The 23,800-nt window shown below is 48.4% G+C and overlaps 1 protein-coding gene across 7 annotated transcripts in view; it reads right to left on the bottom strand.

Annotated features, from left to right (window-relative positions):
• DENND5A (DENN domain containing 5A) overlaps positions 1-20,087 on the bottom strand; it is a 139,292-nt gene extending 119,205 nt beyond the window's left edge. For 5 of the 7 annotated variants that reach the window (XM_075927965.2, XM_075927961.2, XM_089778631.1 and 2 more), the window contains exon 1: positions 19,832-20,087. In XM_075927965.2, the coding sequence (XP_075784080.2) occupies positions 19,832-19,931 (100 nt within the window). In that variant the 5' untranslated portion in view covers positions 19,932-20,087. The remainder of the gene's footprint in view (positions 1-19,831) is intronic. The other 2 variants (XM_075927963.2, XM_075927964.2) reach the window with 1 other exon arrangement.
• Between the last annotated feature and the right edge of the window lie 3,713 nt (positions 20,088-23,800).

Here is a 23,800-nt window from a genome sequence, read left to right as displayed (position 1 = left end):
ATAGTCAAGAGAGGCCCTCATTGGTATACACACAGCCAAGCTACTTCTGAAAAGCTAGCAGGATCCTCTGATTTCTTTAGCACTGTGAAAGCTATAAAAACAGGAAACAGCATCCAAGACTTGACAGTAGCTGAAGCAAAAAATGCAATTGTTAAACAAGAATTCTTGCTTTTATTCCAAGATTCAACCAAAGTTGCTGCTGCCAGGTCTGTAAATGAACAGCCATTACAGAGGTAGACAAGCATGGTTCCAAATTATGACTCGTTTCCTTCCTTCAACTCTTTCTCCTCAAACAGAACCACATCTATTCAATAGTGTTTTCCTCTTACCCCCTCATTCATCCTGATTCATCCTAATTCTTTCCATGTTTAGCCTAGCACACACACATTCTATGCTTGCAGTTATTCCTCGTAAGAGAAATCATTACGTCTAAAACAATGTTGAACTGGTAAACAATAAATCAGTCAAATTAAGTTACATACTGGCTGGGAATTTGGCCTCTTTGGCCTCTTAGTCTTCAAGACAACTGCAACATATTTATATCAGAATATTTTCTCAAGGAATCACAGGTACTCATTTTATTGAAAGAGCTTAAGTTTTGATAATGACTATTAAGATCTCAACTAACCTGTCATTTAGGCAGGGTTCTTAACTCAGGAGTTTTGTGACAAATCATCCTTAAATCTATGAGTCTCATATCTGTAACTTCATACATGGGGAATTTTTGCATGCTAGTGATCAATAGTCATACTGTGACCCATCAGTATTCTTAAGCCTCACCAAACAACTCAAAGTTAAAAAGGTAGCCCTTATATTCTGTACAGGCAACACAACTGCTAATCTGTAATACAGAAATCTGCCTACTAGGAAACTGATTAAATGCAGGTCTTTATTTTTGAGATCATAATTAAGGTTTTCTGTTGTAGTGTGATCCAAAGAAATCACTTCAAACTCAACAGCTACTCAGTTTTTTTAAGAAAGTGAAAGGAATAGCAGCTAATGTGGCATATTGGCAGTTAGGTTTAGGGAAAGTTTCTTCCTTTTTCCACTATTTAAGTTTTTATCAGATAAGCAACCCTGATGGCAACTGATTTTTCCCACTCCTATGTGTCTTATCGTAGATTACACACCTTTTAAAAACCAGCACTTAAATATCCATTGATTTCAATGCACAGTAAGTACTTTCCTATTGCAATCTCTTCCTGTCCACCTGCCTAACAAACAGGAAAATGGCAGCCTCCACGAAACAAACACAGTGGAAGTTCAGTAGAGTTAGCAAATTGTACAGGGGCCAAATAACTTGACTAGCTGTTGCCTCGGGTATGGAGTAAATCCTTCCAAAAATCTGAGATTAATATTATATAACAAAATTACATAAAATTAAGTTTGTCACAAGCTTCAGTAATTTCATAGTAGATCATAAAAACTAAAAACAGAAAATACTTTCCATACATCCACCACACTAGCCTTCTATATCTGCAGGGGTCTCTAAGATGAGAAGCTTCAGAGATCACATCCAACTGAGTTCCTCCTGCATCCAGCTTGGTATACAGGTTGTAAAACCTCTCTCAACTGCAATTCTCTAGTCTGGCAACATCCATGGTCCGGCATGGATGTTTGTAGGACCAGAGAGTCCTGGTGGAGGGCCAGAGGCACAGATCCCTGTGGGACCGGCAGGGCAGTGAGCTGCCCGCAACAAGCTGATGGCGAGACCACCCAGCGCATGGCAGCAGTGCTGCCCAGTGTGGTTGAGAGACCTGGAGCAAGACTGCTCAGCGTGGCTGGGAGCCACGGTAGTTCAGTGAGGCAAAGAGCCATGGCACACAGCTGCCCGGCAGATCCCAGAGCCCTGACACAGTGCACGCAGCTGCCCAACAGGATCCAGAGCCCCAGCAGTGATGGTTGCCCAATGGAGTTGTCAGGGCAGCAGGGCCAGCAGGAGGTGGCTAGGAGGCCAGCGGGTAGACCAGGGGTTCAGAAATGAGCTCCCCTGGTCCAGCAGAATCCCTATCCAGAACCAGTCAGGTCCCAAGGGTGCCAGACCAGAGAGTTCCAACCTGTAGTGCACACTATAAACATCTGCTAGCTCTTAACTCCTGTGGCTAAATGGCTGGAGGAAGATTACACAAGATCAGAGATTAACAGCTAACACTTGGAGTATTTATCATTGCCATTTTAACTGAGTTTCTATAATTTTTCACCTATGTTCACCTAATGACCAGAGAGTTTCCTTTCAGAGAAAGGACCCTGATTCTCAGCTCATAGCACCTCATTCTGCAAGTAGTCCCAATGAAGTCAATAGAATTACTCGCAGCATAAGTAAAGCGATCAGAACTAGGGATGTAAAACAAATACAGAAATACATTAACCATGTAAAATTCCATCAGCAACACAGTTAAAAGTTTTAGGGATGTAGCTGTGGGGAGGGAAGGGTCAGCAACTCTCTCCGTGGGTTCCATCCCTATCCCAGGTCCAGCAGCCAGCCGTTCTCCCAGGGTCCCCACTCCTGGCGGGCTGCCAGTGGGGTGCTGGTGGGCTACTGATTGCCAGCCCCGTTGCCAGGCTCTTGGCCACAGGTGAATTAAACTCACTGGCTGGGACCCATGTAAGTAATGGATATGCATCAGCTCATCAGTTAAACTTTAACATCCCTAATGAGAGCTGGTGTTAGGAGAGATGATCACTGTGATTCACAACTTTACCCCCTGACACAATGGAAGTCTCTATAATAAGGATAAAATTAGTTTGTGTGGGAGACAGACCTTTCTCAGGAGCCTGCCTGCTGGAATGAACTCCTCTAAGAACTAATGGCCATCACAAACCTTACCAGTTTCTACTTTAAGTGCTAGGCACATAGAGAAGACATGATCAAAGCAAACAAACATATAGTATAGTATAAAAAAATCCTAAATAAAAGACACACCCATGCACACACTCCTCCCCTGGGGAAAGGCTGAGAAAACAAATATGATCTACGCTATTCACATTGCTTAACATATTATTGAAAGGCTGACACTATACTGAGGATCACAGAAATCTACACAGAATAGATTTCAAAGCAGAAGAGCCCGTGTGGAGCCTGGGGTCAGCAGGATTCCCCAGTAACCCCAAGCTCCACACAGCATTTCCATCTCTGAAATGCACAAGAGCCCCTGCTAGAGCTCTTGACAATTCCTAAGGTAGAACGTAGAAGTCCTTATCGACTAATTGACTAGTCGATGGAAATCCCATTGACTATTCAATTAGTTAATAGAAATTTAAGATCCCTACTCCATGTAGCCATCCCAGACATGCACACACAAAGGACTCTACCTACCTAAGAAAAGGCTGAGCAAACAGAGAATCCTAGGAGAATTTCAGATTGCTCCAACTAAGCTAGAGTTTGTTGACCTACGTTAGAAAAACACTACAGGTTAAACCTCTAAAATCCTGGACTCTCTGGTCCGGCAACATCCGTGGACCACGAATATTGTTGGATCAGAGAGCCCCAGCTATCCAGGTTCAACAGCACAGCCTGGGCTGGGAGTGGGGAGCCCAGTGTGGTGGTGCGCACAGTCCTGGCTAGGGCCAGTGGCAAGGAGAACAGCCCCAGTCATGGCTGGAGGTAGAAGGCTGGGGTCTAGGAGCATAGACATGGCCAGGTCTGGCACAGTGGAAAGCGTAGTCCCACCCAGGGCTGACGGTGGAGAGCTAAGCCCTGGCCGGAGTGGAGGAAGTGGGGCCAGCTCTTGTCCAGGGCTGGTGTGGTGGGGGATGCAGCCTCAGCCAGGCCTGGCATGGTGTGAGGCTGGAGGCAGCCAACTGGTAGCAGAGTCTACAGTTGGGTAGGGAGCCTTGACCTCCCCTCATCCAGCAAACTCTGTTGTTCAGGACCACTCAGGTACTGAGGTTGCCAGAAAAGGGAGTTCTGACCTATACAGCCAAGAGCCTCCAATGTCAATATCCCATCTCAAAGTCGCAACGGATAGAAGTTACAGTTAAAACGTAACAGTAAAGGCAATCTTACTGAGTCCCGCCAGCACACTTCCAATGAAGCAGACAGCCAAAGCAGATGAATTTCATGTCAGTATTGAAAAAGGGAAGTGGAAGTACTCTTGGCCAAGATAACAAAGTACATTGGCCTTAGTCAATCACAAGGCTACATAAAGCACCTCATAGCTGTTTCTCAGGAAACTCACTGAATTACCTGACTTTTTGGAAAGAGTGAAAAGGTGTCTATTTTTGATACTAAAACAGCTTAGCTGCAAAGTCGGATATTTTAGTCCTGTACACCTCTTAAAAAGACTTGGTGCAAGCATAAGATTGGGAGCTGGGAACTGCCAAATTCTAATACTGATAGGCTACGTCTAGACTGGCATGATTTTCCGCAAATGCTTTTAACGGAAAAGTTTTTCCATTAAAAGCATTTGCGGAAAAGAGCATCTAGATTGGCACGGGCGCTTTTCCGCAAAAGCACTTTTTGCAGAAAAGCGTCCGTGCCAATCTAGATGCGGTTTCGCACAAGAAAGTCCTGATCACCATTTTCACCATCAGGGCTTTTTTGCGCAAAACAGTTTTTAGCTGTCTACACTGGCCCTCTTGTGCAAAAACATTTCTGGAAAAGGGCTTTTGCCTGAACGGGAACGTCAAAGCATTTGCGCAGGAAGCACTGATTTCAGTCAGTAGAATGTCAGTGCTTTTGCGCAAAATCAAGCGGCCAGTGTAAACAGCTGGCAAGTTTTTGCGCAAAAGCAGTTGCTTTTGCAGAAAAACTTGCCAGTCTAGACGCAGCCATAGAGACGTCCTTCTGTGGCCTCTGGACATGTCACAATCTCAGATTTAGCTATCTTGCTTGTGCAGTGAAGTTAAAGAGTCTCTCCCCCTGCGAAGTGTGATTGGTAGGATTTCATTTGGAAAATGCTTTTAGACATGAAATGCTCATTAGAATGATCCACAGAAATTATTAATAATTTCACCCTCGCCATCCTCACCACAAGACAAGTCAAAGGTCTGAAGAAGCTTCCCATAAGAACCTATCATCTTCTGGGTAAGAGCCATGACAATTACTCTCCTAGAGAACTATGAGCTAAACCCCTCCTTCAGCTGTACCAGAGAAAGTGGTATACTGTAATGTAGGGCACAATAGTAAATGCCAGGGACATTATTCCATAGTGTAAAAGAGCACACAGATCACTGTGTTGCTACAATAATTCAACTGCTTAAAGCCATTTCAATTTCTGGGAGCAATGTAAACAGTGTACACCTGGCCTCCATTCAGAGGCAGAAGTCTATGTGGTAGCCAACACTGATAGCAATTTGCTTTCTGTAGCTCCTAACTTCCCTCCGCCATTCATCACTTTACAGATGGATGTGAAAACAAAGGACCATTTTTTCTAAAAACACCTGAAGTGACTTCGGCATCTATGTCCTGTTTTCAAAAGTTACCAAGGCACCTATAAACTTAAGACCCAGGGACTTCCTAGGAGACTTAGCTGTACAGTCACTCTAACACTTTCAGACTCCTTTTTGTTTATACTCCACTTGAGATTATTGTTTAAATTTATCATCAGCAGGAAGACGCCCAGAGACACTACAGGCTGCAAGAGTCTCTCCAAGAGGGAAAATGAGGCTGCCTAAAAAGTGCCATGGCAGTTCACATGGAGGCCAGACCTGATACAATCCCCCATGAATGACAGTTACCCAACGAACGGTCATCTAGGGAACACTCTTCCCTGGAAGGAGGAGAAAATGAGCCTGACATGGCAGCTTCCCAAGCAAATTCCCCACCTTGAGTCAGTTTGTGTCAGCTTTAATCAATTTTCTGTATTTGGGAAAACTTTTTACTCTAGAGCAGGGGTTCCCAAACTTTTTGACACAGGGACCAGTAAATCCATTCATGAACTTTTGGAAGACTGGTAATGTTCATTTGCATATTCATTAATCAAATGATGAATATTCAAATAAGTTGTTTTGGTCCTCCCAAAACCCCCAGTGCCAGCTTTAGCAAAGCTTTTGATATGGTCACCCATAATATTCTTGCCAGCAAGTTAAGGAATATGGATTAGATAAATGGACCGTAAGACAGACAGAAAGCTATTTAGACCAGGGTTTCCCAAACTTTTTACTTTAGTTGGAACCCTTTTTTTTTTTTTTTCCAATACTGCTTTTTGCAGCCCAAAAATTTAAACACATAAAAAACAAACTGAGAAAATACCAGACATGTTATATGTCTGGTATTTTCTCAGTTAGGTAAGTTGTATTATTACTAGATGTATCAGTTTGTAGTTTCGAACTGCCTGGCTGGTAAATGTGCTCAGGCTGCGTGAGTGTGTACACCAGCCAGACAGTTCACAATAGAATCCCCGGGCCAGACTAACTCATGCTTGGAGGGTTTGGGGGGGGGGGGGGGAGAGGAGGGGCAGCGTCCCAAGATCTACATATGGCCGGGTCAGTCCCACTCGCCGCAGGCCGATTCATTCTTCCCCCTTGCTTCCCCCGCTGCGCCTCTGGCCAGCCCCACTTCCCCCAACCCCCTGCCAGGCAGCCAGGTCCCCCCCGCTTCTCCTCCCAATCTCCCTTGGCCAGCCCTGCTGCCCGCATCCAGCCCTCCTTCCGGCGGCCACTTCTCCCCACCCCCATCTTCCCCGGCCAACACCCTGCATCCCACCTCGCACCCCCCGCCCTGCTTCCACCGGTGCTCCAATCTCCCCAGCCTGCCCTGATTCCCCCATCCAGTGCTGCTTCCGGTGGCCAGCTCTCCCCTCCTCCTCACCCCAGAATCCTCTGGCACCTGCACCTTCCGTTAGCCCTGCACCCTCCTGGTGCCTCCCCCTTCCCTTACTGCCCCTGCCCCCTTTGCCCTCTCTTTTCCTGATACCCACCCCCTCAGCACTCTCTGCCCCATCCCCTACTGCCCTCTGTGCCCTCACACATGATTTGCTCCATCCCCACCTCTCTCATGCCCACCCCTTCTTTCAAGCCTTCTCCCAGCACCTCCTCCTCCAGCCCCCAATGCCCTTCCCCTCTCCTCTCCCAGCATCACCCTGTCACCCCCTCTCACTGACACCTCCCCTCCTGCCCTTTCCCTCAATGTCTGCACTTGGCCACCTGGCATTTGTGTCTCTCTCCTGCACCCTGTCCCTTGGTGCCTTCCCCTCCCAAGCCCCTTCTCCTTCCACTCCTCCCCCTCTGCACAAGCCCACCACCACCTCCTCCTCCTCGCCTCTGCCCAAGCCCGTTCCCTACCTTCTGCCTTCCACATTGCGGGGCTGGAGGCTGCCAGAGCCAGCGTGGCCCCGCCACGTGCCTCCAAAGACTTTTAAAATCCTGGGACGTGATGTCATGTCACGCCTGGGCACCCTCCCCACCCACGTGCAACGCCACACATGGGCAGCAGCAGGCGGTGAGGAGGAGCCGCGCACGGCGAAGACACTCTGGGGGCGGGGACCTGCGCCTGTGCCAGGCAGAGCCAGGGGAGAGACCCAGCTCCACATATCGGTGGAGCAGGGCCCCCAGCTCTGTAACTCGCCGGCACTTCCGGGTTCAGGGGCGCAGGGCCTGAATCGACCTAAGGCCAGCCCTGCCGGCAGCCACCAGGCATGCTGAGGCCCATATTTTTTTTCCCGCGGCCCGATACCAGGCCGCAGCCCATACTTTGGGAAACACTGCTCTAGAGAGCTGTAAACTTGACTGTGGGCCACAAATACAGGAAGTACTTGTCACAAACTTGCTGCCAACTGACTTGCGGGTAACAGAGAACTCAAAAGGCACAAACATGAAAATTCTACAAGAGCAGAGAAGAGGGAGACTACCAACTTGAAAATCCACATTTGGTACCTACTGTCATTATAACTGTAGTTTGAAAGTTTAGAAGAGAGAAACCTTCACTCTTCATTTCAGTTTGTGCCTATGACAGTCTTAGTTTCTTCCTCGTAGAAAAGGCTTGCCCATAAAAAAAAAAAAATCAACAAGGAAAAAGAAATACACTGACACAATGTTTCATACATAGGCAGTGGGAGGAACAATGAGAGAGAGAAGAAAAGAGTATCCTATGAAATCTATATCATGTCAATCTCTAAACATCATGATTATACACACACACACACACACACACACACACACACACACACACACACACACACACACACACACTATTTTAGAGATTTGTGAATCTGTCAGAATCCATTTGTTGAAGAAATTCTCCTATGCGGTAAGAACTAGGACCACCAAATTTGGTATCAACTTTCTCTTATCCTAACTTAAAGCAAGGTGAGGGTTTGGTTGTGCCAGGAAAATGTGATGTGCCAGGAATTTGATTGTTTTCCTTAACATGGAAAGGGAGGAGGCTTTGTTTATTTCCATAACATGGAAAGGGATCAGCGGGAAAGCAACACTACATAGTGACCACTGGGGGCAGTGAGCACAGAGGACAGCTATACCAAGAAGGTAGTGGCCAGTTGGGGATAGGGACAGGACTCGCCCCATTTTGCTGGCCAGCAGAATGTTCTCTCCTCTCCCCCCCCCGCCCCCTCCCACACACACGCAAAAAACCCCTCCCTCTGGCCTTTGGCGACAGCACTGGACCCGGGGAAAGAGGATGATAAACCCCGCTGGCCCCATGAGTGTGCCACTTCCCGCAGGACCCACAGCTCCCTCCCCAGCCTCAGCACCGCCGAGCAGCCCAGTCTGGCCATTCCTGCTGTCTCGGGCCAGACTCAGGCAATGCCAGGTAAGTCTTCTAGTTATTTAAAGCAAGCACCAGATACTGAACTTTTAAAATATTAGTATTTTTTTAAAAAATCATGAATCCACTGAAGCACTCAGAAGAGAACCTAGAAACCTTGCATCTTATTATACAGAACTTTTCTTTTACAAAGAAGGTGAATACCAAAGACAGAGGGATTTTTTAAAAATGTAATAAAACACAAGTCTTTCATTTTCTAAAATGAAGATTTTGGAAAACACACAGCTTGTAATTTAACCTATAACACAGACAGAATAATCAAAAGTATGGTATTATAGAAATAGCTTAACTAATTCTAACTCCAAATGCAATTAATGGAGTACAGCTGCTTTTCCTTACATCAGCCCTCTTATTCTTCTGCATATCAGCTACCACAGCACGTCTGCCTCTGTTCCCAATGAGACAAAGGATCTTTTTAGCACTCAAACAGAAAGCAGCTTAGACTTCTTGGGGAAAGAAGAGAAAGATGGGACCTACAGCATTTCACAGGTGCCAGATCAAATGCAGCCTAAAGTTATGATCTGATGCCTGTTCACAGCGGCTTTTGAACTTAATTTAATTTCTACTGCCATCACAGAATGAGCACCTTTGTTAGCAATCTCAGAAGGCCAAAATATCCTTTCCGCTTTAGAATTAATCCCTCATCTGAAGATAGAAGCACGCTGTCAGAGCAATGTGGGAAGCCTGCATTAGTTATTCCCCAAAAAAAGGCAACACTACTTCAATATCCAGGGAAGTCAAGCCAGCACCTCCCATCAGTGCATTCATCTTAGCCCCACCTTACAGATAAAGACACACATTTTTTCAATGGAGTACAGTCTGCTGCAGAAGTCTGTTGCAGGAAGAGGCCTCAGATCTGACTCCTAATCCTGTATCTTTAATCACAAGATCATTCTTTTTCCACAAAGGAAGAAAATACAAAATTAAAATATCAGTACTTAAGAGGGACAGCATTAACCAAAGTTAACCATTAAAACATTTTCCTCCTCTCATTTTCTACGTACAAAAATGCCTCAGACACTTTCTTAAATAAGATAAAAGCTGTAACAGATTTCTAGTATGTAAAAATCAAGTCCAACATCATTCAAACAATTGGTGGCCACTGTATTGTTCTATTGGTCCCCACAAAGAAGGAAAATGATTATTTCTGATGTTCTAATACAACAAACAATTTATCACTTGATCTAACACAGAGAAAAGTTCAAGTACTTCAGTTTATCTGAACAACACATTAAAAAGCTCTTCAATGGAAAAGGGAAGTATTGTAAGGGGGGAAAACACTAAAACCAGGGACCATTTGAAGTTCATCTATTCTAAAGTTCATGCAGAGAATCAACCAAAAAAAGCCAGGTGTACTGAAAGACTAAAGAAGCCAGGAATAGAGCTTCCAAATGTAAAGACACAGGAACAGATGGGAAATATTGCTTACAGTACTTATCAAGAGTAACACATCTAGAACCAGAAGGTCAAATTCATGCAGGTGCAATTCCACTGAAGTCAATGGAGTTTTACTAGGATTAATTTATACCAGTATTTTCACATTACAGTAGAAAACGGGGAGCCCAAGTGCAGGATTAAAAGGTGATAAGGTCAGAGCAATATTTAAATACTATAATCAGGGCTCGACAAATTATACAATCTACTTGACCATGGAGAGTAGATTGTAACCCGGAAGAGCCAGGTTCCGGCGATCTGCGCATGCGCAGAACCATCTGCACATGCGCAGATCGCCAGACAGTACGGCTGGCGAGCAGAGCTCACCGCGATATGGCAAGCCCTGACTATAATGATCAGTCTGATCAAGGGATACAAGCGACTAGTTGTCTCTATTCAACTAGTCACTCCCCCCCCTCCTTGCTCTCTCTCTCTCTCTCTCTCTCTCTCTCTCTCTCTCTCTCTCTCTCTATCAGAAAAAAACAGCAAGCAAATGGTCTGGTAGCACTTTATAGACTAACAAAACATGTAGATGGTATCATGAGCTTTCATGGGCACAGCCCACTTCTTCAGATGACTGGAGTTATGACCATCAGAGGCAGCAAGGGGGGAGAGCAGGAACCAGTTTTGGGGGGAGCCTGCTTAAAAGCCAGTTTCCCCCCAGCACTATCTCCACAGGGGGGCAGGGGAGGCAAAGGCGCAGCAGGGAAAACTGCACAAGCAGGGACTAAAGCAGTCCCCGTTCACACCAGGTCCGATTGCTGCTCCTCTGCCTTGTAAATGTATGAAGAGCCCTGTGGGGTGGAGTGGGGCACTTGCTAACCCAGCTGCAATTCTGAGTTTTAAACATAGCCCAGTGCTCTTGGTACATTTAAAACGCCAGGCACAGCTGGGATGGTAAGCGCCCCACCCCTTATCACTTAATCGAGTAGTTGATGAAAAATCCATCAACTACTCAATTAGCTGATTAGTTGAAATTTAACATCCCTAGTCTGAGGCCTGCCATTGGTTTAAATATTTAGCCCATCCACAATAAAGAGCAACTACTGTTTTTATTGGTCTGTAGTAAAGTCATCAGGATGTTTACTTCACAACCTTTGTTCCCTCTAAGCTGTCAGAGGCTCAGGACTCTGTGTAGTGAGGTGACTGACTGGGCAGGGCTGATTAATCACCTGTGAAGGTGAGCTGCTCCCCATATTAGAGGGAACACTGTTCACAACACAAGTTAATTTTAGCTATTTGCATTCATTTAAGCATTTCCCTATAATACACTATAAATTTTGGAAAAAAACATTAGCTGTTTGATATGACATTGACATTATTTCCATGTGCACTCAAGTGAGAGATTATATTGGATTATAAACTGATGGCCAGATCTGTGAAACTTCAATTTCATATTACATAATGGCAAGCTTCTTATTTTCCCAACTCAGCTTGCACCAAACAATACTATAAACTGACTCATTCTTTGTTTTTAACTACATAGTAAACTGGTGTCCAGAGGCTTTTCTTAATAAAGATTATAGTTAAGAATTAGAACAGAAATACAAAGCTGTAGTATTAAAAATCTGTAACACCCTACTATTGCCACATAGCTTCATAATTTTATGGAGAAATTTTTTCTTGCTCCAGTTTTCAGACATTATTTTGAGTAACCCATTTATGGTTCTGATTGAAAAATAAGAAGAACTACAATCTTCTCATTACATTGCCAAGGTACACAAGACCTACCTTCAGAAATCATAGCCATAGTACTGCAACAAGTTACACTATATATAGAGATTTGTCTCAGTGATAGATGCACGTTGCTATTTCATCTATTAAGTACATGTTTGTACTTTAGCAAGTCTATATTGCAAAAAGTCTACTATCATCTTCTAGAGCAGAGCTACTCAACACACAGCCCATAGGCAGCCCACAGCCCATTGGTTTGCGGCCCGCGGTGTGGTTTGGGTTTACACAGGGCTCAACACATGGCCCGCAGGTGGGATCCTTTGAATATGGCCTCCACTCGGAGCACGCTCCACAATGGCAAGTCAATATAGTGGTCTTCTGTTGATATGTGTTTTAGTAGTTAAATTCCTGCACTGTCATTGCTCATTAAAAGTGCCATCATACAGGTGGAAATCGGGTGAATATTGCATTTTATTAATATCAGCAGAACTAACTTAAATGGGGCCTGCATGTTGTGTAGTCTTGCCTTAATCTTTGTATTCATGCTCATCAGTATGAAATAAGCTATTTGCATATATTTACATGTACATGTGAACACAATTAAGTTGCAGCCCTCAGCATGTGCTGTGAGTATCATTGTGGCTCCCCGGGCTTCAAAAGTTGAGTAGCCCTGTTAGTTTCTACAGAACCCATTGAAAACCATCTCACTCCCTCACTTGTCCCCCAGTATTGCCACTCCAAAGGAGAGGTTTAAGATCTGACAATTTGACTAGATCAACTTCTATCTAGCAAATAAAACCTTTCTAGCTGCTCACCACCAGACATTCAGCAAAAACAGTTTTCATCATGTCAATGAATTTGAAGTCCAAATAACCATGCTGTATATGTTTGTGGATCAAATATGTAACTTGGAGGTAGAGAATATATTATCCTTAAGCCACTCTGACTGCAAATGTCAGTCATGGAGTTCTGTTAAATGTTATGAGTATGGCCATTCAGTAAACTTTTAATGTAGATAGAGAAAAGGGGGAGAACAGAAACCACCTTTCTAGCAAAAATAATCAGAAAGAAAATTAAACAGTTCATAAGCTTATAGTTTATTACAGCACTAACAAAATGCTATATGCACCATATTACTGTAGATCACCTAAAGTAGAAGATTTCATTAGTTTGGCTATAATAGTCTGCTTACGGGATCCCTAAGGTTTCTGGCAGCCACTAACAATTTCATGTAGCAAATTTAAGTTACTCTGACATCATTTTGGGCTTCGCTCAAGACAGACCAGATGTAAAAAAGCCCTGAAGAGAACCTCAGTGTGCTCCAATCAAGCCATCATTTGTTTAGCTTTATTTTAAGAATCCTGCTTCCATATCAACAAACACAGCAACTGTAGTGCCAATGCCTCAGTTCCAACAATGGCCACTTATTAAACAAATTGTTTCAAACAGTTCAGGAATACAGAAACGATTTTTAAATACAGAAAGGGAAAAGCTGCACAAAAGTCCTTTCATTATAAAATAATCTTTAAGGAAGCACAAAACATTGAAGAGACTGATCCAAAGCTCATGGAAGTCTTCTGACTGACAGTAATGGGCTTTGGATCAGGCTCTTAATTTAGATCTATACAGCCAGTCCCCGAGTTGTGAACGGTCGAGTTATGACCGTTCGCATTTATGACTGAAGCGGTTGTAAATGCAGCCCCCGAGTTACAAATGCAATCCCCAAGTTACGAACACCATGTAACTCAATTGGGTCCGAGTTATGAACACTTCGAGTTATAGCAAAGCGTTTGGTCCATAACTCGTTCATAACTCAGGGAGAGGCTGTATAATCTATTTAAGACTTCAAAACCAACACGTGCCAACATGCTATCATGCATGACTAATATTTGTTATGCTAAATTCATCCAACTAAACTAACATCCATTACGTTAGGGATGTAAAAGGTTATATTAGGGATGTAAAAGGTTAACTGGTACGCCTCACCCTTAATATGTGACTTACAGATTCTGGTTAGCCCTAGGGATGTTAAATATCAGTTAACTGAATAGTGGATTAACCTCATGAATTCTTATTGGTTCTATAGTCCCCAGGGGCAGGGCCAGCAGCCAGTGCACTCTGGCCTGACTCCCAAGGAGCCTCCTGCCACTTTATCAGAGGCAGCAGCTCAGGGTGTCAGGCAGGAGCTGGTACGCAAGGGGACCAGTTTAAAAACCAGCTCCCCTCACAGACTGGCTGCTTGGCGCCCTGTGCTGCTGCCTCTGATAAAGAGGCAGCAGCACAGTGGAGCAGCAGCCCCTATCTAGGGCGGGTCTGAGCTCCCAGATCCAGCACAACCCAGAAACAAGCCAGGCTGATTGCCTGCCCAGCTCCTAATACACTTTAAATGCAGAGTCGCAAGTGGGGTAGGCCCCAGACCCGGCTTGAGCCAGGCTGCTGGCCAGCCTGCTAAAAAAAATGTACTGGTGGGGGTGGGGAGGGAAATGCATGTAGTCTATAGCATTAATCTATAAGCTTTTGCTTATCGGTTAATCGACTACACTATTACATCCCTAGTTAATCCATACAGCTGGAGCTCCCCACCTCCAGCCCTGCGGGGCGTGCCAAAGCAACCCCTGTCCATGGCAGGCCCAGCTTTACACACACACATCCAGGTTACACCGGGGTGGGCAATAATTTTTTGTCAGGGGCCACTTTGAAAACTTTTGAAGTGGCCCTGGGCCTCACAGGAAGGGGCAGGGCATTGACCAGAAGGGGCAGGCCCTTGAGAACAAGGGGTGGGGCCCAGATATTCCTGGGTTCCCCGCCCCCAGACAATGATTGCTCTGGGGGTGAGGGAGTGCCTTTGCCCCCACCCCACATTCCCTCAAGGTGCCCATGCCGCTGGCATGGGAGGAGACTTCCATCGCTCCCCTGCATGCTCCTAGCAGGGCGGGAGAAGGCTTTCTACACCCCCTCAACTCCAGGCCTCAATTGGCCTGGGGGTAGGAGAGCACGCGAAGCCTCCTCCCGCTCTTCCAGGAGCATGCAGCACTTTGAAGCCCCTAATTGGCCTGGGGGCAGGAGAGCAGCAGGGCCTCTGTGGACTGGATCTGGCCTGCAGAGGCCCATTTGCCCACCCTTGGGTTACACACTGCCTTCCCAGGAGCCGGTCTGACAGCAGCCCCTGCTAACCCTGCTCCTGGGGAGGCTTCACTGCAGACTCTGCAATACAAAACAGTATAAAACAGACTCTGCAGTATACTGCACTCTAATATTTCAAATTCAGACAGTATCATATCACAATCAGTTTCCTAAATATTAGATAGCTCAAAGCCAAATAATATGTATTATGAGAGAATCAGCTAGCTGCTCACATGCAACCGAAGGAAATACCATTGTGAAAAAATCGGTGGAACTCAACACAAGGCAAAAACAATAATAGTATCTATAAATATAACAGTAGAAAGCATCAGCTGCTTTCAAAATAGAGTCTTGGTCTCTCATACCTTTTAATAAAGCAGCATTTTACCATTGGAGTCTCTCAAACTTTTTATCCCATATTCATTTAATTGTTCATATCCTCAAAATTAAATTTTGTAATGTACAGTAGTTTAAGTACCAGCTTGTGCCATCCTCACTCACTGAAGAGTGATACCCTACTTTAAGGATGTTAGTGGCTCCCCAGCTAATTGTTCAACCGATAAGTGATTGCTTACCGTTAACCGCAACACAAGGCCTTCCCCACCCCCATGCGTGCTTTGAATTTTAAACTCGTACCAGAAGGCTGGCTCAGTCCCAGCCCATTTGTCCAAGTTTTAAAGAGGCAGCAGCGCAGGGCAACAGGCAGGAGCTGGTGTGTGTGGGCTAATTTTAAAAATGGCTCCTCAGAGGCAGCAGCAGCCCCTGTCCGCAAGGAGTTTGGGCCCCCCACGGACAGGGGCTGCTGCCGTGGAGCAGCCTCTGTTCGCGGTGGGCCTGGGCTCACTGAGGACAGAGGCTGCTCTGTGGGATGCTGGAGTAGCATATGTCTGCAGGAAGCTGTATCAGAGGCAGCAGTGTGGGGCAGCAGGCATGAACTGGTCTGCATGAGGAGCCTATTTTTAACCCAGCTCCTCTTGCAGACCATCTCCACTAGCCACCCTGCTCTGTTGCCCCTGTGGGGGAACATTTTAGTAACCGTGTAACTGCTAAAAATTGTTGCAGCTACACAATTACTAAAATAAACTACAGGCAGTCCCCGGGTTACGTACAAGATAGGGACTGTAGGTTTGTTCTTAAGTTGAATCTGTATGTAAGTCGGAACTGGCATCAGCCGCTGCTGAAACTGATCAGTTTCAACAGCAGCTGAATCTGGATGCCAGTTCTGACTTACATACAGATTCAACTTAAGAAACCCAGGCGTCCCCAAGTCAGGTGCTGCTGAAACTGATCAGCGGCTGATTCCAGGAAGCCTGGGGCAGAGCAACTCTGCCTCGGGCTTCCTGTAGTCAGCCGCTGGTGTGTTTCAGCAGCGGCTGACTTGGGGACACCTGGGGCAGAGCAGCTGGGGTGCTGCTGGGTTGGTCCGGAGCGGCGCTGCAGGACCAACCCGGCAGCCCCCAGCTGCTCTACCCCAGGGGTAGGCAAGAAAAGCCTGGTTTGCTGGGGGGGGCATTAGTTGCACCCCGCCCCCAGCAGACCAGGGAGACGGGGGTGGCGGGACCGCCCAAGTCCTCCACTGCTTTGCTCCGTCTCCCTGGTCTGCTGACCTGGGAGATGCGGAGCAAAGCCACAGAGCACGCGGGCAGTGGGACAGTCCAGGCGCGCCGTGGCTGTCCCACTGCTGGCGTGCTCCGAGGCTTTGCTCCGCATCTCCCTGGTCTGCTGGTCAGACCAGGGAGACGGGGAGCAAAGCCTTGGAGTACGCCAGCAGTGGGACAGCCCGGGCGCGCTTGAGCTGTCCCCCTGTGAGCATGCTCCACGGCTTTGCTCCCCGTCTCCCTGGTCTGCAGGGAGACGGGGAGCAAAGCCTTGGAGCACGCCCGCAGCGGGACAGCCCAGGCGCGCCGCAGCTGTCCCATTGCGGGCGTGCTCCAAGGCTTTGCTCCCCATCTCGCTGGTCTGCTGGTCGGGAGACGGGGAGCAAAGCTGCAGAGCACGCCCGCAGTGGGACAGCTCAAGCGCGCCCGGGCTGTCCCGCTGTGGGCGTGCTCCAAGGCTTTCCTGCTGTCTCCCTGCAGACCAGGGAGATGAGGAGCAGCTTTTCTCGCCCCGGAGGACGGGGGCGGTGGACCGCAGCGCATCTGGGCGTCCCGCCGCTCCCGTCCTCCGGGGCGAGAAAAGCCCCATTCGTAACTGCAGATCCGACATAAGTCAGATCCGCGTAACTCGGGGACTGCCTGTACATCTAACATCGCTACTTTAGTTATTCCTGTTGAAATTAAAAAGTTACTACTTTGCATGAGTAAGGATGGAAGCATCTGGCTGCAAGTGATTAATAAGAAAAAGATTTAGTCAGTCAAAATTATGTAAATTTAATCAATAGAATGAATACTCATCAATGCAAATTTTAAACTCAAATTTCACAAATTTCTCTGAACAAAAAATAGTCAAGAATTTTCAATCAATATTGTTAATATAGTAACACCACTGCACATTATGAAATACAGTAAAACTCCAACTGTTCAGCATCCAGTGGTCTGGCACTCCCGACAGTCCGGCACCAACTGGAACCCAGAAGTGCTCCGGCCAGCCGGACAATTGGAGCTGCTCCACGTCGCTTCCCCAAGTCTGCTGCTGCCTCTGCTGAAACTGACAAGCGGCGGACTTGGGGAAGCAGCGGAGCAGAGCAGCTGGGGTGCTGCTGGGCGCTGAGCAGGGGGTGAGGGGCAGCACTGCGGGACCAACCGGGCAGTACCCCAGCTGCTCTGCCCATCGTTTCCCAAGTCTTCTGCTCTCCAGTTTCAGCAGTGGCAGACTTGGGGAAGCTGTGGGGCAGAGCAGCTGGGGTGCTGCCGGGTTGGTCCCACAGCGCCGCTCAGGTGAGGAGCGGCGCTGCAGGACCAACCCAGTAGCACCCCAGTAACTGCGCCGCCACTTCCCCAAGTCACCGCTGTCACTTGCAGTCCCAGCTGGCCTGTCACCAGCGGCTGCGCAGGGCTTCCCCCACCTCCCTGCAAAACGGCGGAGGGTTCACCCTACGCCACGCCGTTCCCCCCCACCCCAGACCCATCACAGACCCCCTGCCAGAGTACCTCCTGATACTCCGGCATATCCGATAATCCGGCGCCCCCTGGGTCCCAAAGGTGCCGGATTATCGCAAGTTTACTGTACATTTAAGGAAACAATAAAGTGCAGGACAAATTCTGAGCTCAGCTACACTAGTGTAAATACAGTATAACTCCACTGACTTCAGTCACATTGTTCCCGATTTACAGGAGGACCAAATTCTGATACAGCGTTCAGCTTCAAAAAGGGTCTTACCTCCATGAATAGTCTAACTGAAGTCCACATGACTATTTGTGAAGCAAGGTTCTACTAAACCATACAAAAATATCAGAATCTGGCCCTTTAAACATAACAGACTATCATTACAATCCTTTTATGCTTATAAGACACACCTCCTAACCAGAAGCCAATGACAAACTATTCCAAAAAAAATGCGTATTAGATAAGAATGACACAGCTTCTAAAGTGACTGGATTAAAAGAAATTAGATAGATTTTTTTAAGATCTCAGACATAACACAACTATTGTCTTTTAACATTCTTATCATGCTGAACTTCTGTTGTTGTGACTCAAGATAAAACAAATATACAAAATAATTTAATTTTCTCTCTCAAAAGCATATGATTTTTAAACTCTAAAAAATATTTCAACTATCTTAAAAAGTTTAAAAACCTTCAGGAATCTTACATCATTTGACCAAAGCAAAGATATAATAAACACCACCACACACAGGTATATACATATTTTTTAAAAGGGCATTAACCATGTTTTAAACACAGATGACAAGCTCCAAAAAAGTGTAGCCATGTACAGAAGAATTTTAAAGTGATGCATTTATCTGAAATATTCTCAATATCTAAATAAACCTGTGAAGTACATAGCTCCAAACCAGAAGAGTGATCTGTTATGTTATGGTGACCTTAAGATGTAAGTAGAGCGCAGCCTGAATACAAAATTTGTGTCCACATCCATATTTGCCAAAATGAACCACAGATATCCACACCCACATCCAGGGAGGCGGATACTCGTGGCTATAATAAAGCCAAGAGCCACGGATTTGCAGGGCTCTAGATGTAAGATATTTATTATCAGGAATGGTTTAGGGACATACTACATTCCAACATGCCCACTTATACTGTACTGCACACACCTGCACCCTAGTTCTGATAAAGGATACTTGTAACATTTCCATTAGGCTGCTTCTGGCTTTGTTATCTTTTCCTGGAAAGAAACCCTTTTGCTGCTCAGCTCTTTTCAGGGGTTGTTACTAAATTATTTACATTGCCTGAAATGAAACACACGTCGCTAAATATGAGTGCGGCACAAGGCCGTTAATCCGCGGAAGGGTCACGATGGGCGTTTCTGTTCAGCCCTCCCCTCCAGCTTTTCAGAGCTGCCACCAGCACCTCCCTGCTCAGTTGCCCCCCGCCCTTCACACCGCGCCAAGAGAAAGCGACAGGGTATCTGGCCCCTGCGAGGACCAGCAGCAGCAACTCCGGCTCTTATGCGCCGGCCAGGGCAGGGCGCCCTGTGCCTGCCACAACAAAGCAGCTTCAAGGGACCTTCTATCGTGCCCGAACCAACCCACGGGACCTGCTCGCCCCTCGCCTTGTCCCCGTCAGCAGCCGGGCATCTGCCAAGGCAACCGCAACTATCCACAACACCCTCTGCAAGCAGCCCCCTCCTTGCGCCAGGGCAGGGCGCCGCTCCCACGGGTGGCAGGGGGCAACTGGTACCGTCCCCCCGCAGCGGCTGCGCACCGCCGGGGACAAAGGCAGCCTGCCCGCTCGCTCGGAGCCCGGCGCCCCTCACCCGAGAGCTCGTCCGGCTCCAGCCCGGTCTCGGTGTCCAGCCCGCAGATGACGAAGTAGTCGGCGAAACGGCCGGGTGCCGAGGAGCCACCCCCGCTCATGCTGGAGCCCGGGGGACGCGGGGGGCTCAGCGCGCCTGGGGGGAGGCGGCTGGCGCCGAGGCTGCTCCAGCTGTTCCAGCTGCGGCGGCCGCCGCTGCCTCCATGACGGAGCGGAGCGGGCTGCACCGCGCGGCATTGTGGGTACGGCCCCCAGCTGTTGCTGCTGGGGGGGGGGGGGGTGAGAAACCGCAATGCTGCGCAGGCGCTCTAAGCGGAGGGGATGACGTGATGCTGCTGCCGGTTGGAGGCTGCTTGGCGCGCGAGGGCCCCAGAGCTCTCAGCGCGGCCCCGCGCCCTGCGTGTCCGGTGCGCGCGCCGAGGCCGGTGCTAGGGGCCTCTGGGCTCTGGAAGCGCGCCCGCCGGCTGCCGTTGCTGGTCAGCCCTGCCTGAACGCCGCTTGTTCCCTTCCGACCCACTGGCGCGCGTGGGCCGCCCGGCCTCCCCTTCAGGCCCCTCGCCAGCGCCCGTCTCCGCCCCACAGCGCTCACATCGCCCCAAGGCCCTGCCTGAGGGCCCGTGGGGAGAGCGCTGAGAGCGGTTCTCCGGCGGGGATCAGCCCCCAAAGCGAGCAGTGGGGTTGCTAGTGTCAACGTTGGGCTCTCTGGGACCTAGGCCCGAAGCCAAAGCCCAGGCTCCAAACCCTCCCACGGGGGGGCTCAGGCTGCGGGCCCCTCTCCCTTCACCCAGGACAGCGGGGCTCAGGCTCTGCCCCCGAGCCACAGGGCCATGTAGTAATTGTGTTGTTGGAGGTGAGTCTCTGTGCAATGAAGCTTGAGGCCCCTGCTCTGTACTTCATCAAAGGTGTTTTTGACAGTTTTGTGACTAATGCATATTAAGGATCCCATTGGAAAAGACAAGCAAAGACAAGCTACTCATGGTTCTTTCACTACAGTACAAGCCTTGGACTCGGGGTTCAATAGCCATTTCTGCTACAGTTTTCCTTGTAGAACCTTGGACACGTCCTCTAGTCTTCCTGTGCCTCCCTGTCCCATTTGCAAAATGGAAATAATCATAGGACTGAAAGGAAGCTGGAGAGATCGTTTAGCATAGTCCCTGATTTCCTGACAGGACTAAGTATTACCTAAAAGATCATCCCTGACATGGTTGCTTTTAAAAAGCTCCAATAGAGCAGATTCCACAACCTCTAGGCATAAGACTCCTTCCTTGCCTCATAAGAGTTTTGTAAGTAGGATAAATAAATACTTTAAAAATTGTGCAGTACTTAAGTATTATGATAATGGGGATCACCTAGGTACCCAAGTATATATCTTCACTGCAGAGTTAACTGAAGTGCTAGGCATATGCAGGGCCGGCCTTAGGCCGATTCTCCCGATTCCCCCGAATGGGACCCTGAACCCAGAAGTGTGCCGGGCGCTATGGGCAGCAAATGAATATTCAGATCCGGGGCCCTGCTCCAGCAATATGTGGAGCAGGGTCTCTCCCCCAGCTCTGCCTGGAGTGGGTCCCACCCCCCCCCCCCCCACCGGCTCCCTTGCGCATCCTTCCACCCTGCCCCCAAAGCATCCCCCGTAGCGCCATCCCGTCCCTGCTGTATGCAGCTCTCAGTGCAGCTCCCCCTCGCCGGCACACGCTGCTGCTGCTGCCATGCACGGCGTTTGCAGGTGAGCGGGAAGGATGCCTGGGCATGACATGATGTCACGGCCTTGGACTTTAAAACTCCTCAGAGGCACGTTGCGTCACATGGCCTGGCTCTGGGTTCGGAGTCTGGGGTCTGAGCGCAGACTCCAGCCCTACAAAGTGGAAGGCAGAAGGTAGGGGAGGGGGAAAACTAGGGGGAAGGGGCTTGTGCAGAGGGGGAAGAAAGGGGAAGGCATGAAGAGACAAGGTGGAGGAGAGACAAATGCCAGGGGGCCAACTGCAGACAATGGGGAAAAGGGTAGGAGGGGAGGTGTCAGTGGGAGGGGGGACAGGGTGATGCTGGGAGAGGAGAGAAGAGGGGAAGGTCATTGGGGGATAGAGGGGGAGGTGCTGGGAGAAGGCTTGAAAGAAGAGGTGGGCATGAGAAAAGTGGGGATGGAGCAAGTCGTGTGAGGGCACGGAGGGGCAGGAGGGGAATGGGGCAGAGAGGGGTGAGGAGGTGGGCATCAGGGAAAAAGGGGGCAGGGGCAGTAAGGGAAGGGGGAGGCATCAGGAGGGTGCAGGGCTAAGGGAAGGTGCAGGTGCCAGGGGATTCTGGGGTGAAGCAGAAGGGCAGACACCTGCAGGGGAAGGACCAGCATCAGAGGAGAGAGGCAGGGCGGGTGTGCAGAGGGAGGTGTTGGAAGAGAGGATGAGGAGAGGTAGCTCACATGATCAGAGTGTGGCTACTGGAGGAGTGGGCACAGGGAGGAGAGAAGGGCTGGTGGCAGGAGGGCTAAGGGCAGTAAGAAGGGCAGGAGTCAGGACAGCAGAGGAGGGTGAGGAGTTGGGGGCCAGCAGGCACCAGGGGAGCTAATGAAGCAAGGGGAGAAGACATGGCAGCAGAGAAAAGGTAAAGGTTTATAAAATATGTATTAATAACTTGGGTGCCACAGTGGCACATCCAAACAAGCCACATGAACTCAGTACAGATGCACAACACAAAATCCATTCTGCTTATGGGAGGAAACTCTTAGGCTACATCTACACTGGCGGCTTCTTGTGCAAGAACATCTTGTGCAAGGGTTCTTGTGCAAGAAGTCTTGCGCAAGAACATGTTCACACTGCCATGTGTGAGCTGTGCTTTTGCGCAAGAGTATCCATGGCAGTGTGGATGCTTTCTTGAGCAAGAACGCTCCAATGGCCATTTTAGCCATACGGGTTTCTTGCGCAAGAAATCCCTGCCACGCATCCACACTGCCCTCTTGTGCAAGAGTGCTTACACCTATTAGAAAAGAGCATCGCTCTTGCGCAAGACACCCTCTCTTCCCACGCCATACTGTAAATTTCCTTGCGCAAGAGCAGGCGGGCAGTGTGGCTGCTTTGTCGGTTCTTGCGCAAGAATGGCTGTGCTTGCGTAAGAAGCTGCGAGTGTAGACATAGCCTTAGAGGGAACTCTTCCCCCAGTCTCTTTGCCTCCAAGTTAATGTCACACACACTGGGTTAATGCAATTGCAGGATAGTTGCATGAGGGAGGTTTGGTGTGGGCCAAAGTAATCCCTGTTGGTAGGAGGATGGTGGGAAAAGTCCTTCGAGAGGGGTGAAATGACACCTTTTACTTCTGGTCATGTGTCCATCTTGCCCCGAGCGTGTTACCTCCGGAGGCCTGGTTAACGGGTCAGGGGGTGATTAACAGTGGTCAGGGGGTGTGGCTAATGGGGCAACACCAAAAATTATACAAATCTGCTGGCCCTGGAGGAGGAGTGCATTGGCTGCCTGCGCCACAGGAGTTGTGAGTTTAGCGCAGGGAGGGTGTGTGTGTGTTGGTGGGGGATTTTTTTGTGCTTTTTTTTGATCAACCAAAATTGCTGTGGAGCCCTGTCGAAATTGTTCGAATTGGGCCCCACACTTCCTAAAGCCGGCCCTGGTCACATGGATCTGTGCAGTTAGGCTATCCTAGCCCAGGTTTGGGCAGCCACATTGCTAAATCTTAACTGAGCTGCAGTATCCTAAGTGGTGCTGCATGTGTCCTTGTGAGTCAGTAGGAGTTAGGGCACCGCCCCCTAATCCTTTGTGCTTCAGTAAGGTAAGATGCTCTGCCATTCTTTTTCACATGAATAATTTAATCTCTGTCCTGTCTGCAAAGGGGCAGGTGACTAGCTCTGGTGAAAGCCTCGAGTTTTAGCCAACAGGCCTAGATGAGCCAGCTAGCCCAAACTGAAGGCATTACTAAATTTGGGTGAGGGATTTCTCTCTAATCCTGCAGAGCATCTGCAGTGGGCTTGGAAGCA

The sequence above is a fragment of the Pelodiscus sinensis genome, chromosome 5, assembly GCF_052426305.1.
Source record: "Pelodiscus sinensis isolate ZL-2025 chromosome 5, ASM5242630v1, whole genome shotgun sequence".
Lineage (NCBI taxonomy): Eukaryota > Metazoa > Chordata > Testudines > Trionychidae > Pelodiscus > Pelodiscus sinensis.
The sequence above is the reverse complement of the archived record's forward strand: the minus strand, read 5'-3'. Positions and strand labels throughout refer to the sequence as shown.